This window comes from Schistocerca gregaria, chromosome 2 (assembly GCF_023897955.1).
Source record: "Schistocerca gregaria isolate iqSchGreg1 chromosome 2, iqSchGreg1.2, whole genome shotgun sequence".
Classification (NCBI taxonomy): domain Eukaryota; kingdom Metazoa; phylum Arthropoda; class Insecta; order Orthoptera; family Acrididae; genus Schistocerca; species Schistocerca gregaria.
The window spans coordinates 547,145,971-547,163,794 of NC_064921.1; the positions used below are offsets into that span (position 1 = coordinate 547,145,971).

Here is a 17,824-nt window from a genome sequence, read left to right on the forward strand (position 1 = left end):
AAATTTATTTTTTGCGTGATCTTACCCTATAGATTTTGAATTGCGTGTGTTTTCTTGTTGTGGTGGTCAGCAACGACAATTAAGAGTAGCCAACTGAATGTTATGTACTGAACTGTTACTGGTGAACCCTTCCAGTCTAGGACTCTGATCTTGGAATATCTTCTGAAACTAGTTCCAGCTACTGGGTTTTTAACTGCTGAAATCTGGGCTGTCAAGCTGAAACCTGTCTTCAGGGTTAAACGGAGGTGACCCTTATTTATGTTGGTTTGTTAGTGTAGCAGTGCAGACAATTAATTCGGATCTGCTAATAAAGGTATCCAGTTACATCTGCGGAGCTTACCTCGCGTAAATGGTATTCCACTACGCATATCGCTAAGGGTGCATGGAATCTGTACACCACTGTGAATTCTCAAGATGCCAAAGAAGCTTCGAGGGACGGGCGAATTTTTTTTTCACATTCATTCATCTCATGCCATTAAGATTTCATTTACAAAGAAAGTATAAGTCACAATTTCCATATGCGAAATGCACCTTAGATTGTCGTCAATTCAGTATAACTTGAATTACTTTCCTCTAGTAAAAATCGCAATTAAGGTTGGGAATCTTTTTTGGGAACAGTATTTTCGGAAATTTTCGATGGTGTGTAGTGAACACGTCTCGAAAAGTCTTTCTCGAATTACATTCTCAGAGTAAAATCACATTCTTTTACACAGTGATGACTTGAAATTATATTGACGTCACTGAACTGTATCAGCTACATACTGACACGGAATTACTTCCACTTGGTTCTTTAGACGATCATGAAGCACCAGCGAAAACATAAGCTATTCAACATTAAGACCTTCTGATTTACAAAAATATTTTTTCTGTTGTGACCTCTCTGGACCCAAGGAAAATAAAGCCATAGAATCAATTAGGTTCTAGTTCTAGATAAAATCTATTATCGATGTAGTCTAACGTAGGATACAGGGAACAAGATTTGTCAGTTTCCTTCCACAATACATTCTTCATTCTTTCGTTGGAATTCTTCCTCTTTCCTAATCTGGTGGTAATGGCCTTTATAATTCGCTTTTCCTGAAGCCTTTCAATTAACGAATTGAAACATCTGTTTATTACAAAATTCCTTTGCTTCCATCGTAAATTTGTGCATGTGTAACTTATTTCGGTACATTTGTGGTCTCGTTCAAGTGGCTAACGTAAATCAAAATTTTCCTTCTTAATCTAGGTTCTCTAATATTATCAATATTACAAAATGCGTGCTAAGCGATAAATTTAATCTTTGTTGCAAATATTCTATGCTGTATCATCAAAGTTTCAACGCAGATGGCGTGCAGATAGTATCATTCGCGGGCTCCATCTGGCATTCGGTTGTCACTATGTACATAACCACCGTCACTTCCGTAGCCTCAAGATAAGAGTTAGAGCCCAATACGAGTAGTGTTGCTAGCGATTTGGGCTGCTTCTTGCACAAGTCGTGATCCCGTCATCTCTGCTGAACGGTCACTATTCACTTCTCTTTTTTTTTCAATTTTGATGCTTTTTTTTTGCTATAAATCTGTAATTCGTTTGCTCCTACCAACTTACAAAACTAAACTCTCTTCTTTACTTCATCCATAAAATGTTTGGAAACGTAACATACTCAGAGAAATATTTTCTGTTGGATAAATTGAATAAAATTTCGCTGTACGTTTGCTTTCTTTGTTTGGTTTTCTCGTACATAAATCATAGGGGACTCCTCAGTATTCCACCCTCGATATTTCCATGTCCTTAGTAGACGGTAACGATTGTTATAACAATGTATTCCCTTTTTTGTTACAGCAGTCACTAAATTCTCCCAGAAGTGACATGGCTACAACCCAAACAAGAAGAGTTTTAAAGCGATTGTTGCGAAACATACATCAGCATGGTGAGTTTCTGGGTAGCAGCACTGGCACATACCTCGGACTTCAGTCACTTTGTGTATAATAATCATCATTGCTCTTTGCTTTCTGTACACACGACATACTAAAACCGACAGAATGCATATTCCTGCACAACACCGAAACGGGTTGGCAAAAATTTTATTTTTCACCGATACAGAGCAAAGTGCACCTAATAAGATTTGATGGCGTTGAATACACCTAAGTAGAGCGTGATGGAATAGTTCCTTAGTTAGTTACTTAGCAGACATCGACTACGCGTTATTACTATTCGTGGACGATGCTGACATTCTTTAAAAAAGTGTCACTCCCTTTGGTCTTTTGTAGTTTCGTGGAAGTTGCGCGTCCTATATTCTTAACCCGTTTGAATGCTGTATTCTACACCAGACCTCTATCACACTACTTCTCATCTGCGTTGGTCCTGGTCCGGGTCACCGGCACGAATCCGCCCAGCGGCTTTCTGTCGAGGTCCGGTGAACCGGCCAGTCTGTGAATGGTTGTTAAGCGGTTTTCCATCTGCCTCGGCGAATGCGGGCTGGTTCCCCTTATTCCGCCTCAGTTAGACTATGTCGGCGATTGCTGCTCAAACAAGTTCTCCACGCACGCATACACCACCATTACTCCACTACATAAGGGTTACACTCGTCTGGTGCGAGACGTTCCCTGTGGGGTCCACCGGGGGCCGAACCGCACAATAACCCTGGGTTCAGTGTGGGGCGGTGCAGGGGTGAAGTAGCCTGAGGTAGTCAACGTGGGGTAGTGGACCACTGAGGCTGCGGCGGGGACGGAGCCTCTCCGTCGTTTCTAGGTCCCCGGTTAACACACAATACAAGCATTCGCTCAAACATCTTTCCCACTCCTCAGGGAAGGCAACCCAATAAAAACCACATGGCGATGTACAGCCTTTCCCTGGTTTCAAGTTCCTATTGAACGGTGTGTGAAATACGCCTTAGCGCCCATATAAGATGTTGTAACTTACAGCAATTACTTTTATCATAATAAGGTGACGTGTTGTACATCAGACATCGCCGAATCCAGTCCCACATGGCAAAATTGCACGTTTCGTTATTGTTGAAGTAAATCACAGGCACAATTAACAGTAACTGAAAAATGACAAAGAAACGTTGTATCATGGTTTGCGGAAGCTGCTGTTCCGGTGGAATATTCTGCCACCTTCTATACAATGTATCCTCTATATCTCCTGAGTTTGCAGACAACCATCTTTCATTAGTATCATAATACATGGACTACCGTCTCTAATATAAATGTGCCTAATGGTCTCTCATTCTACTGTGGATTTGCACGAACTGTTTATGGTATTCCAGAGCTCACGCCGCGTTCACCTTTACTCCCTCTCAAGCCTCCCAGACATTTTGCCCTGGCTACCAGAAATCCTAAGAGGTTCTTAGCGGTTGGTCGGCGCTTGAATCTGCTCGGACTGAAACACCTACCCGTGACATGCTGAGTGGCAGTCTTCGCTCCACCAGGGCACAGGGCCGCCGTCTTCGGAAGACACGTGTTGAATGTAGAATGTATGTATCAGTGAATTGTTTCATCACGGTCGTCATGCGATCTCCTCATTCCTGGACGCCATTACGATGTTCAAAGTGTGTTGACACTTCAAGCAGCAATTTGACCTTTCTGAGCAAACATACCCAAGGATTATTTTGGCACAGTGCTCTGCGTGGCACATGTTGTAAAGTGTGTCTGGAGAACAAATCATCGACCATTTTGCGCTACACAATTTCTGCTAAAGCGAGATATCATAAAGATCTGTCTGCACCTTGTGTCAGTGCGTCGTGAGCCCATGGGCATAACTTTTGGGCTGCTAGGAGGCGCTCCGTTGCTTGCCCGTTATTCCAGGTGGTAACTAAAAGAGCTAAACTTCCTGCAAAGAAGGGAAGAGGGGGGAAGGGGACTAGAGCTATATTTTTTGAGAGTTTTATTGTCTACAACGTCGTTAGTAGGCACGTGTAAGGAGCATATGTCTACGTTATAAGACATGTGCTTTGGTGCTGAGGGAGTGGAAACCATCTGTGCAGGCTAAAAGCTGAGCTGAAGGGTGTCACTCTTTGAAATGGATCCTCATCAGCTCTCTGAAACACATCAATTCTATTATTTCCCTCATTAAACCATAAAACTTGATCGCAGACACCAATTTTCAGTACATTAATTAACAAATGTCATTTTGGGCATTTGGTCCAAATCAAATTTTTTAACTTTCATTTGCTTTCTTTGTTATCCTATGAAGACACTTCTTTTGTAAACCATGGCTTGCAAAAAACACCCCGACCGATGTGGCCGAGCGGTTCTAGGCGCTTCAGTCTGGAACCGCACGACCGCTACGGTCGCAGGTTCGCATCCTGCCTCGGGCGTGTGTATGTGTGTGTGTGTGTGTGTGTGTGTGTGTGTGTGTGTGTGTGTGTGTGTGTGTGTGTGTGTGTGTGTGTGTGTGTGTGTGTGTGTGTGGTGTCCTTAGGTTAGTTACGTTTTAGTACTTCTAAGTTCTAGGGGACTGATGACCTCAGATGTTAAGTCCCATAGCGCTCAGAGCCACTTTTTGCAAGAAACACAGTTGTGGAGGCCATGGCATTCATAACAATTTCTAGAAATGTGTGCTTATGCAAATGTATCTTTGCTTTTGCTGTTTTTGCAACAGTTTTCCTTCGGCACAAATAATGACTGGTTATTTAAACTTTTTTTCTTCCATAACACGTTTTTACAGCTAATAGATGGACAGGAAGGAATGACAGTGAAGCTCTAAATCAATAAGGCTGAATCCAGTGACGTCTATATCTACAGTACTCAAGTTCCTATTCAAAATTTCTAAGTCATCCAATTTATTTTTATTTATTTATTTGCTTGCTGAAGATGAGATTGTTCATTTGAGGCTGTTTTCTCTTCTTTCGTGCTAAATTGATTTTCAGGAAACCGACGTTTCTTATACATATTTTTGCCACCTCCCCTCACATGATCGTATTCTTTCGCATAATTATTTTGAAATTCACTCCCCATGTACTAATTGTGTTTATACCGTTTCCTTAAAAAGATCTCATTTACATAATTCTAGCAGCAACTTGAAAAATTATCAGCCAAAGAAAATGAAAGAAAATAGCCTTAACATTGAAATAAATTCCAAATAAGGAAACAGTTTTCGAAATAACTGGAAATAGAGCTTGAGGGAAGATGAAGAATTAAACAGTAAGACATTCCATTACTTCTAACAAGATAAAATTTATACCCAATGTAAATAACACTCTGCAGATTAAGAATAAGTATTTCTGAAACCCCGCTTTCTTTAAGCCAAATGCATGACATCTCCTCGTAAGGTACGAATGTTTGCCGTACTAAACATCTTTTTAGTGCCTCGTGAGGGGTGCTGTCACTGGAAGAGCATAACGACTTTTATAACTTAACTACGTGCTGTTTCTCAAAAATGTACAACATATAAAACATAGGGTGAAATTTCAATCTTGTAAAACAAAATTGTTTGCTCAGACGGCTTACATCAAGCAAAATGGGGCAGAGAGAAATTTCTTTTCGCTACCGTCGTTGAAGCAGTCGAACTAATTGGCTAAGTTTCATGAGTAAGCTACTGTTCCAGTGAAAGCACACCAAAAAAATGGTTCAAATGGCTCTGAGCACTATGGGACTTAACATCTATGGTCATCAGTCCCCCAGAACTTAGAACTACTTGAACCTAACTAACCTGAGGACATCACACAACACCCAGTCATCACGAGGCAAAGAAAATCCCTGACCCCGCCGGGAATCGAACCCGGGAACCCGGGCGCGGGAAGCGAGAACGCTACCGCACGACCACGAGCTGCGGACAAAAGCACACCAATTTAAAATTCCTGAACTTCGGCTCGTGTGGCGACAGGAATCGCAAAAATGCGTCCTGCCACCCTCCACCACCAACGTTGCCAAATCCAATATTTAACATTACGACTCCCTGAAGATACAGCATAAAAGCCAGGAAAGACGAAAGTTAAGTTTCATTTAGGTTCTACAAGACTGAGAAAAAGGTCGGTCCGGCAGAGGTTGCTTTAGCTCAGTAAGCCTTATACAGGTAGAAAATAACAGAATTTGTTACAGGTGTCCCAAAGAGTGCTGTTTGGCTTTAGCTCTTAGCCAACCACGGACTATTCTGTGATCCACCGCTGCAAGGTGCCTGCGGTTCCTAGTAGTACCAGCGAACTTGAAACAGCGACCAATCTTTTGATACCGAACTCCCAGGTGCCCCAAACCCGCACCCTGTCAAGACCAATATTGTTCCCACAGTCTTCACCATTTAGAACAATCCGGAGGGCACAAATATTGACAACAAGGAAAAGGTGTCACCAACTGGAAGGTTTATTTGAATATCTGAGTTCCTTGCCGGCCATAGTTCCAAAAAGTGGTGTGCCTTTTTAAGATTCCAGAATCGGCTCCCCAAGTGAGTCATAGGGGATCTTCGACACGAGTTCTTTTTCTTGTAAACCTAGCATTGCAAGAGTTTAAACGCGCTTTGAGGATTGGGAGAAATCCTATGAGCAACTAAAAAGCGAAACAAATTCTTGTTTGTTGTTCACCCTGACATCGTCATACCCACTGCTGAAAGTTTCCAGGTTAACACTTCGCCACCTCATTTAGTTAGACTAAATCCCTGCTTAAGCAACTGGAGGCGACGCCGCGAACCGGGCCAGCGGGATGCGCGACAGAGTCGCAATACAAGCACACATCAAGATACCTGTTATATAGCTACACGTTTGTTTCACGTGATACTGCTCTTGTACACGTTAACACTAATTTTATTTAAAGTATGTTTGAAACAACAGTTCAATACATACATATAAAGTTTTACACAAAATATATTGTCATAGAAATTATAATCTTCATGAGCGTCTTCCGGTGCGACTTGCCCGCATCTCGTGTTTGTGCGGTAGCGTTCTCGCTTCCCACGCCAGAGTTCCCGGGTTCGATTCCCGGTGGGGTCAGAGACTTTCTGTGCCTCGTGATGGCTGGGTGTTGCGTGATGTCCTTAGGTTTGTTAAGTTTAAGTAGTTCTAAGTTCTAGGGGACTTACAACCTAAGATGTTGAGTCCCATAGAGCTCAGAGCCATTTTTTGAACCGGTGCGACTTCTTCAGAAGGAATGTAAGAACACGACGCCCAAACGTAGATATTGTCAACAAAAAATGAAATTACAAGAAGACATGCTCCCCTTGACTGAATCTCTAGTAGGAAAATATCTACAACTATGAATTACATGGGAGTTTCGAAAGCATTGTGGTAGATGCAACGCCGCTTTACATTCCGTGCTTTACCACGTCGTTTCGCTTCGTACTTTGTGCTTCATGCAAACTTTGCACATCCTTGTTGGTGTTTTTCAGGCGTCACATCGACATGTTTTGGCAAATGGGCCCAGTATTGTGCTTGGAGTAAAAAACGTGTTTCAGCTAGCGAAGCTTGTCGACGCTTTTCGCAGTCCGGCAATTTGACATTTTCTGACATCACCTCTGCTGTATTTATTGGTAATCAATATGTTTCCATTCGACGAACGTGTATAATTTTTTGGATAAAGTACATATTGAACAGCCATATCCGACACTTAAAAAATTTCTTGCTTGACTAGACTTTGGATCCCACAAGTATGACTGATGATCGGTTTGGTCCGCGTTTTCCACAAGTCAGACTCGTCAAAGTACGGCAAGGATTTAATAGCAACGGAGTAAGTTCGAAGACGCCAATACAGTTAACTTTTTTATTCTGTTTAAAAGATAAACGTTTCCTGTCCGAAATGAATCACCAGTTCTTTACAGTGCATTCTCGGTATAAGACAATAACTTCTACAGAACGCGAAAAGCGAAGTCAGTCTGAATGTTCCTACGTCTTTCTTTCCTTTAACTGATGTGTATATTAGATTTTGTAATTGCAACTGTTGTAGCAAAAACATCGTTGTCGTCCATGATCCGTCAAATTCGCTTTATATTTTCAACATTCATAAATTTTAGTTGCTCAGTGTTTTGATGTAAACACACAGACACACAGAGAGAGAGAGAGAGAGAGAGAGAGAGAGAGAGAGAGAGAGAGAGAGAGAGCTGCCGCTGCTGACAAAGAAACTTATACTCACTCCTCTCAATGTAGTTAGATGTGAATCGCGTGTTCGTGGCGCTTTGTCCACAACTATGCTTAGATGAACAATTCAAGGAAGATAGTGTTATGGTGTTCTATCGAAAGTCAACGCCTGCCCAATTATGTAGGACGTCTTAAAATGCGAAGCTAGTTACTTGGTATGACCTGGCATGACACAGAGGAGAAAGACGGCGGCGACGGCGATATGACGACAATAGGAGGATGTTTATGACCGCCAAGTAACATTATTTTCTTTAAATTCAAGAAAATGTCTTAGAAATATTTAAAAATTTCAGAAACCAAAAATTTGTATAAACAGGCTGATAAGAACGTTACGCCATATATCTTTTATTCTTAAAAAGTAAATGTTTATTCTTCCCTAGTTTTCTTGAAGACTTGATTAAGTTCTTAATTAACGTTTCGTTGAGGAAGAATGATATACGTTGTGATCTGTAATCTGCTTACTGAATAATTACGTATTAATTTGCGAATCTTTACTTCATAATAATACATGAAATATCTTCATTCCAATCTTCAAAACGTTATTAATGAACCAAATATGTAATTAGCTGTTTCAGAGATCGTATTAAAAAGGATTGGGACCGCTTTGTTCAGTGATACAACGATTCGAGTTCCTTGTTGGCCCTTTGGTCAGTCATTCTTTTACTGGCGAAAGAGCCTGTCTTCTTCAGTATCGGAGTACTATTGTATTAATTTTTATATTTATGCAGTCTCATAATTTCATTAATCTTTCTCGGTCAGTAGACACTGAACCATAACGGTAGACAACCACAACGCATTGACGTAGAGGGTGATGGGAGAAGCCGAATAAGTCTTTTTGCTTATCAGATAAGTGAATTCCCTTACAGGTGCTATTCAGAGAAACTGTAAGAAAGAGAAATAATTTCATCGCCGATGGAGTGTGCTCTCTTGACGCGACAATATATGAAAGCGAAACTGACAAATTATTCGGAGTTTCTCAATGTCGCTTTGCAGGAGGGTCTTTTCCTTTGTGAGATTTTCTCTAACAAGAAGGCTCATTTCAACCACGACACTAGTCATCAGCGCCATCGTTTTGTCGACGATGACTTTACAGGGAACATAGTCTGCAGCTAGCATTAAGAAAATTTTATCGTCGATAGCTAAAGCTGCGTTTACACAGAGCATGTTTTTCGGGAATGTGTGTTTACAATAGTGTCGCCGCCAACATTCCTGCAATGCAACTGTAATACATGGCAATATTGCCGTATGGCTCGGCAATACTGCTGATGGCGTAATCTCTGGCAGATATTTGCCGAGGTGTGGCCAGAGGGGATTGCCGGTGTTGTCTGCCTGGGATGGAGAATGCTTCGTTTGCTGGTCTGTACCTGCCTCTGTCTTTGCAAATGCTTCCTATCTTCGTCAGTACCATGCTGTAAGCGCTGAAAAAAATATGATTTTCCTTCGGTTCGAAAGTTTGATGGCTTACGTAAAAGCGCTCCATGTTTTGTCGACGAGGATGGCGAAGTGGACAAAGAGAAGAATCATAAATTACATAAATGCTATACATCTGTGATCAGCTCTGTGAGGCAAAGTAAGTTATGCACGCAAAGACCTCTACCTGAAAAAGGCTCTAGTTGCAACAGTTTTATTAGAGTGTGAGCTGCAGTAAGCCGTAATTTTATTCTACCGTTTCTGAAAATTACAAAAGTCTTGGTAAGCTTCATCATACCTGTTGCCGCGCTCATGGGCATAACTAGCCAAAATATCCTTTTTATAGCAGTCTCTGTATGCATTACTTCAGTTGTCTCATAACTATCACCATAAATGCTTCGCAGTTATGAAATCCATTTTTCTATCACTGTATTGGTGAAACACATTCAAATATTAACATAAATATTTGATTGTTAAACTTTCTTTCCTTGCGTTCTTCCAACAAAGCGTTGCAAACTTCTTTCACGAAGAGGCATATAGACGAGAGACTCCCTTTAAAAAGTTACATTAATTATCTGTATGAATCAAGTAGACGAAGTCTGACTGACAATCTGATTGCAGCTTGTAAATATTCCCATGTTGACATGAATATTACCAGTTCTCGGACCAATTAATTTTACTATATATTCAAAACTTTGTTTCGGCATTTTTGGAGACGCTCTGGAAACGCTGTGTGTCTAGCATCAGTTCACAAGTTACTTGGTTTCTAAAAAAGATTGGGTCCCGAGTCGCACTGGTTTCCCACTAGTTCGCTTTCGTCCATTTCACGGTAATATTGTGGCCCGTGCAAACACTTCTGTCCCTGAAATGTGTTGCTTCGTACATTACTGGGCAAAGATGGCCTGCAATGGGGCCCAGCAATGTATCCCGACAACCTGCAGTTTCTATGGCGCGTATATCGCCCATAATCTTCATTTTCTTTTTTTCTTTTTCAGCAAAGGATCTGTTCTTCTTGCATTAAGTCTCTTATTTTGTAGTCTAGTATCGCACATCACTTCATCCATCGAAGAATCCTTAGATTTCCTGAGTTCTACTTTTGTCCTTAACTTTTTCCACGCAAGTTGTGCGTTTAGCCATAGTTTCACTAATTTTCGTATTTTTTTTTTCTGCAGAGTCCTTCTACCAGGATGATCTAAGGGAAACGAACAATAGTATGGTGATTTTTAACAAAAACTTTTATTTACACTAAATAAAAGACTAACATCTCCTGTTTGATTTACACGCTCACGGCTCATCCGTAGACAGTACGAATGTCGATGTGCGATTTGTCTCAGGTTCCTGAAAATCGCCCCCCTCACACAATGTCCATATTTTCAGGTCTCTCATTTCGTTATCGGGCTGAAGCTGTTGCTTTTTACGAATGTCTGCTGTTGTTCCGAAGCTCGGCCGTTGTGGCCGAGCGGTTCTAGGCCCTTCAGTCTGGAACCGCGCGACCGCTACGGTCGCAGGTTCGAATCCTGCCTCGGGCATGGATGTGTGTGATGTCCTTAGGTTAGTTAGGTTTAAATAGTTCTGAGTTCTAGTGGACTGATGACCTCAGATGTTAAGTCCCATAGTGCTCAGAGCCATTTGAACCATTTGATTTTCTTGTTCCGAAAGCAATAATCATTCGTAGAATCTTATTACGACTTGGAGCTGTGTGAGTAAGGTGGAGGCGTGACATCTGCCCTGGTGCAACTGCAGACTCAGCATTTGACAAAGCTGTGGTATGCGAACACGCGATGCTATACCGCCCACTGTTCCAGTGCTACTGAAATGGCGAAATGTATCGAAGTGAATGACGGAGGCACCGTCTCCCTCGCAACATTGACAACGGCGTGCCAGCCAATCAAAAGTCGTCCGTTTCCAGGAAGTCACTTCATAATTATACCACACACTGCTGATTGAAAAATAAATTTAGGAAACTGCCGAGGAAGCAAAGGCTGTTGCACTCCCTGTTCGGAAGAGAACCCTCAAATGCCGACAGGCAAAAAGCAGAAATGCAGAAATCTGTCTGTGTGTGTGTGTGTGTGTGTGTGTGTGTGTGTGTGTGTGTGTGTGTGTGTGTGTGTGTGTGTGTAAAAAGATCGATGCGCGAAGCCTACCAATACTACCACCATCATTCATTAGCAACAGAGCTCGCCGAGAACCTGATAAAACTTTGGTCTTACGTAAAATCGCTAAGAGCGTGTACCTAATCTCTCGTTGAGCAGTCTGGTATGGCAGAATCAGAAAACATCATTCTTATGAAACACAACTAACTCTTCACTCACACGAAGCGTTGAGTGCTATTGACAAGGGATTTCAAATTGATTTCATATTTCTAGATTTACAGAAGGTTTTTAGACACTGTACCTATCAAGCGCCTTGTAATGAAACTGTTTGCTTATGGAATATCGTCTCAGTTAAGTGGCTGTATTCTAAATTACCTGTCGCAGAGATGACAGTTCGTAGTAACTGACGGAAACTCATCAAGTAAAACAGAAGTGATTTCTGGCGTTCCCCAAGGTAGTGTTATAGGCCCTCTGCTATTCATCATATAGATAAGCGATTTAGGAGACAATATGAGCAGCCATCTTAGGTTGTTTGCAGATGATGCTGTGGTTTGTCGACTAGTAGTCATCAGAAGACCAAAACAATTGGCGAAAATATTTAGAACAGATATCTCTCTAATGCAAAAATTGGCAATTGACCGTAAATCGTAAAAAGGGTTCATGCACACAAGTACTAAAAGGCATACGTTAAACTTCGGTTACACGATAAATCAGTCATATCTAAAGGCCGTAAATCAACTAAATAGCTAGGAATTAAGATTTCAAACAACGCTTGTCCGTCCTCTTTTTGGAGTACTGCTACGCGGTCTGGGACCCTTACCAGATAGAAATGACGGAGTACACCGAAAAAGTTCAATGAAGAGCACCACGTTTTATATTATCGCGAAAAAGGGGATAGTGTGTCACTGACATTATAGACGAACAGGCTTGAATACCATTAAAACAAAGGGGTTTTTCGTTGCAGCAGAATCTTCTGACCAAATTTGTCGCCAATTTTCTCCTCCGCATACGGAAATATTTTGTTGACGCCGTCCTACATAGGGAGAAACGATCATTACCATAAAATAAGACACATCAGAGATCGCACAGAAAGATATAGGTGGTCTATTCTTTTTCGTTTCTCGCGCGCTGTTCCAGATGGGAATAATAGATGATTATTAAAAAGATGGTTCGATGAACCCTCTACCAGGCACTTAAGTGTGATTTGCAGAGTATCGATGTAGATAGCAAAAATAAAGCCGAAGTTTTAAGTTTCGCACTTGAAAAATCGTTCACGTAGGAGAATCGTGCAAACATACCGTCGTCTGACCATCGCACAGATTCCTGTATGGACGACGTAGTAATAAGCACTGTTGTTGGAGAGAAACAGCTGAAAGTGTTGGAAGGAAGTAAGTCACTAGGTCCGAATGGAACTCTATGGCATTGTCCATTACTTAGATTGCGCTCATCGCGAATCTCTCGGCCGGCGCGAAGTCCCAGGCTTCTGGAAAGAAGCGCAGGTGACTCCTCTACATGAGGCTAAAAGAGCGGATCCGCAAAATTACAGACCAATGTCCTTGACATAGGTGTACTGCAGCGTTCTTGAACATTTTCTCAGTTCGAATAGAACAAATTTGCTTGAGACAGAAAAGTCTGTCCACGAAGCAGCACGGATTTAGTGACTTTGGCACGAGCGAAAGTCAGCTTGCCCTTTTTTCACAGGATATCCTGCGATCTGTTGGTGAAGGACAACCAGCAGGTTTCGTATTCCTAGATTTCTGAAAAGCGGCTGACACGGTGTCCCCCTGCAGATTGTTAAGAAAGGTGCGAGCAAGCGGAATAGGTTCCCAGATTTGTATCTCGGTGGACTCTTACGTAACAGAACCCAGTACGTTGTCTTCCGTTTTCATCGCAGCCAAGTGTGTTGTCAGGGGTGCCTCCGGGAAATAGGATGGGTCAGCTTTTATTTTTCTATATACGTAAATGATCTGGCGGACATGTTGAACAGCAACCTGCGGATTGTAGCTGATGTTGCCGTTTACGGAGAGGAGTCATCTTAAGTGACTGCAGGAGAATACAAGATAACTTAGACACAACTGCTAATTAGTGTGATGGATGGCAGCTGGCTTTAAATGTCATTGCAGACGAATCGGAAAAACATCCCTGTAATGTTCGGATACAGTATTAATAGAGTGCTTCTTCGCACAGTCGTGTCGATTGCTGTCTACGCCTGATTCGATATGACTGGGTGTTTGTGTTGTGCTCATCGTTTCATAATCACTCATGTTCGTGGCGCGACTGGACTAAGTAAAGGTTGCCACAACCCGAATATTATTATTATTATTATTATTATTATTCATCACCATACTGTCGAGGGATAATGTTGCAAAGTGTTACGAAATGGAACGAGCATGAGAGGATAGTAGGCAAAGCAAATACTCGACACCGGTATATAAGGAGAACTTGAAGAGAGCGTGAATTAAATTTAAAGGGGACCACAATATAGGAAGACATCGGGGAAATTCAGAGGCAAGCAGCTAGAGTTGTTACCAACAGGTTTCGAATAACACGCAAGTAATTCTAAATGCTTCGGGAATTCGAATGAGAATCTCTGGGAAGGCTACGTACTTTTCAAGGAACATTATTGGCAAAGTTCAGAGAACCGGCATTTGAAGCTGATTGCAGAACTATTCTACTGCAGCTAACGTACATTTTGCGAAAAGACTAAGAAATTCTGGCTCGTACGGAGGAATATAGACAATTTTTACGTCTCTCTGTTCGCATGTGGAATAGCATAGGAAATGACTACACTGAACCCTCCGCCACGCACTGTACAGTTGCCTGCGGAGTATGTATGTAGATATAAATTGCAAGTTAGTGCTCGTATTGTAGGTGTGTGAAAGGTCAGAAGCCAGCCACTAGCGAGGAAAAATGGTGTCGTGTACACGTGTGGGTTGTGCAGGGTGGACGGCGCTGCACGTGTCGGCACTGGAGGACCACGTGGAGAGCACGCGGCTGCTGCTGGCGGCGAAGAACGGTCGTCAGCGGCCGCGGCTGCTGGAGGCGCTCACCTCAGCCGGCCAGACGGCGCTGTTCGTGGCTGCGCAGGCGGGCAGCGCTGACTCGCTGCACCAGCTGCTCCACGTGGGCGCGCACGTCTCCGTCCGAGCCGCTGACAACCAGAGGACCCCGCTGCACGCCGCCGCCGCGCACGGCTTCACCGAGTCAGTACACACTACCCGTAACCTGAAAAAATAATCCGGGGACCAGATGTAACTGGTATTACACGTAGCATTGGTATTTCCTTGCGACTGATAATATATTGGGCTTCTGTTTTTACCGTGTACTCCTGCGCGCACGTCACCATTATATTGATTAGCTTGTGGGTCCTTGTTTCTTAAAGCAGAATAGTGTCGAGAGAAATGATCGCTTGTTAAATTTTGGATTAAAGTCGTCGTAGTATAGTTCTGATGGTTGCGTTGTGTACACAATCAGCAATTGTGTTTAATACACCACTCACCTAATACGCTGGATTTCATGCTCTCATTCGAAAACAAATGCATTCCACTTTATCGTACTTCGCAGCTGTTTTAAGTTAAATGAAATAATATTCATTTCCAATAGCAGATTACTGTGTTCTTTAAAAACACTTAATACTCAGTTAAAACATATTTCGTCGATCTATTTCACAAGATATCTTTCTTTTACTGACTTTCTTGTAACTCACAGTACAAATACTTCTTTGTATGTACAGGGTTAGTACTCAGGAGATATGACAGGAACTATCATTTCAAGCAAAAAAGCTTCGTATGGACACATGTCCTATTGCGAATGGTTTCCGAGATAGAATACATCTGATAAAGCATAGACGAGCAATTTGATATGACACTTGCGGCCGGACCGAGTGGCTCTAAGCGCTACTGTCTGTAACCGCGCGAGAGCTACGCTCGCAGGTTCGAATCCTGCCTCGGGCATGGATGTGTGTGATGTCCTTAGATTAGTTAGGTTTAAGTAGTTCTAGGGGACTGATGACCTCAGAAGTTAAATCCCATAGTGCTCGGAGCCATTTGAACCATTTGACACTTCTGGTCCATCACGTAGGACAATTACCTTAAATACTCCTACAAAAAGTACCTAAGCGCATGAGCGTCGCCTGAAATTTTCAATATTCTCTCGCTCTCTTTGCACAAACTACTAGTATAAACTAAATTCCACCCGAACAGGCCATGAAGGCCCAGCGGTACCGATCGGCTGCCATGTCATCCTCAGCCCACAATCGTCACTGTATGAGGACATTGAGATGCATAGGATCAGCACACAGCTCTTCCGGCGGTATGTCAGTTTACGGAACTGGAGCCGCTACTTCTCAGCTTGCCTAAAAAGGCAGTGTGTACCCCACTCGCCAACAGCGCTCGGCTTACGGGATGGTCACCCATCCAAGTGCTAGCCCAGCCCGACAGCGCTTAACTTCGATGATCTGACGGGAGCCGGTGTTGCCACTGCGACAAGCCCGTTGGCCAAACGACTAGTTCCAGAGATAATAGGTATGACGTTTTTTTGTAATGTATGTTTTGTGCTGTCACGTTTTCGCTAGAGGCAGTGGATTTAGTTATTAAAGAAAAGCGTGAAACATTGACATTTGATGTGTTCTCCCTTCGAAACCACTCGGAATAGGTCACATTTCCATATGAAGTTTTTTACTTCAAATAAACGTTCCTATCATATTCTTGAATATTGACGATTGCTCCTGGAGTACTCTATATAGATACAGTTGCTGAAGCTTTGATAAAGCCGAATTATAAAAATTTACTACATGTATGAATAATGAAATATGAACAAGTCACTGTTTTGTTATCTTCAAATCACCTCAAGTTTGTTTGTTAACAGCAACATCAGTGTCACGTACTCAGAAACTTTAGGTAATGCAAATAATTGTGCACTTCATGGCGACTGGAACATAAACGACATCAACACAACCTTTTTTAAAATTCATTTTGTTCAGGTTGTTCAGATATGCACTTTGAGTATATTGTTGTGACGGAGGTATGGTTTCCACAGACACGTTAGTGTGTGACGATGTAACAACAGTTCACTGAGTTTGTCACCGCAGTCTCACTTGCTTCTCAGAATAAGTGTGAAATCTGCAGTAACCAAAACGTAAACCACACAACACAGAGTAATGCAATAACCCTCATGCGAAACAGAGTGCTGTGGCGTGCCTGCCGTCACTTCGGAAAGAACTCTGCACAGCGCCCTTGTGGCGGTCTCCCATTGCGTTCTGTGAACTACTACAGCAGCAAACCACTCAGTGATTCATAGAGATGTGAAACATCGCACAGAGAAGAACGACCGGAATGAAATGATGATCATAAAACCAATAGCTACATCTAATGGGTATAAACCCACTCATAGTCAATTTGTCTAAAAGAGTAAAAATCAAATTAACAAACCAGTCATCAAGAGCCAGGAAAATACACTAACAACCATCCACTCTCTTGGTAATATCACACAAAACATTGTCAATATCTTCAAACGATATAAAATAAGAAATGCATTCCAAATAAACAATACAATTTGCCATGGGGTACATCACAACCTGAAAACCTGCCAAGATAAATTTTCATCCTCTAACGTATATAAAATCACGTCTAGCACATGTTCGGCTCAGTACATACCTCAAACAAGCCGTAACTTCATCAGATTCAAAGAACACATCAATACTTTTTTATACAACGCACCAAACGCACCTGCAATAACCCCCCCCCCCCCCCAAATAAAAAAGATATAGGACATCCATTTGACAGTGTAAAAACCATTACACATATTGAACAAAGGACACAAGATGTGTCTGCATGAAGAACTAGAAATCTACATCCAAAAAGGAAACTTGGGAGAAAATCTACTCAACAACAGCTGGTATGACATGGGCATACAAAAACTGCCACAACGTCTACAAAAATGCTACGACAGAAATGATTATGTCGAAAAATAGCTAAATGTTGAAGCTGTACACTGATGTAAGCCATTTTAGAAATCAACAGGTCTATGTACTTATAAAAATAGGAGACCTTACTTTTGGGATTACCCTCGTACCTTACTATTTCTGCCTGCATTGTGGCCTTCGATTCAAGGACAGAAAGAACTCATTTGTATCCGTGCTCGGAAGGTGTTTCACTTTACGTAAGCGTTTTCGTCGTTCGTACTCTTTGAAGAAGTTTTTCTGTATATATTCTCTCATCACATGCAGTGTACTCCTTTTGGGCACACCCCTTCCATATATATATATATATATGTCTCGCGCACT

The 17,824-nt window shown here is 42.0% G+C and overlaps 1 protein-coding gene and 1 long non-coding RNA gene across 7 annotated transcripts in view; one reads left to right on the forward strand and one right to left on the reverse strand.

Annotated features, from left to right (window-relative positions):
* Positions 1-17,824, reverse strand: part of LOC126331924 (uncharacterized) — a 146,307-nt gene that overhangs the window by 127,256 nt on the left and 1,227 nt on the right. Inside the window, exon 2 of the long non-coding RNA XR_007563565.1 lies at positions 14,592-14,766. This is a non-coding gene — a long non-coding RNA (uncharacterized LOC126331924). The remainder of the gene's footprint in view (positions 1-14,591; positions 14,767-17,824) is intronic.
* Positions 1-17,824, forward strand: part of LOC126331858 (ankyrin repeat domain-containing protein 29-like) — a 147,045-nt gene that overhangs the window by 86,899 nt on the left and 42,322 nt on the right. For 3 of the 6 annotated variants that reach the window (XM_049996532.1, XM_049996531.1, XM_049996530.1), the window contains 2 exons: positions 1,819-1,906; positions 14,483-14,744. In XM_049996532.1, coding sequence (XP_049852489.1) covers positions 1,819-1,906; positions 14,483-14,744 — 350 coding nt within the window. The remainder of the gene's footprint in view (positions 1-1,818; positions 1,907-14,482; positions 14,745-17,824) is intronic. The other 3 variants (XM_049996528.1, XM_049996529.1, XM_049996533.1) reach the window with 2 other exon arrangements.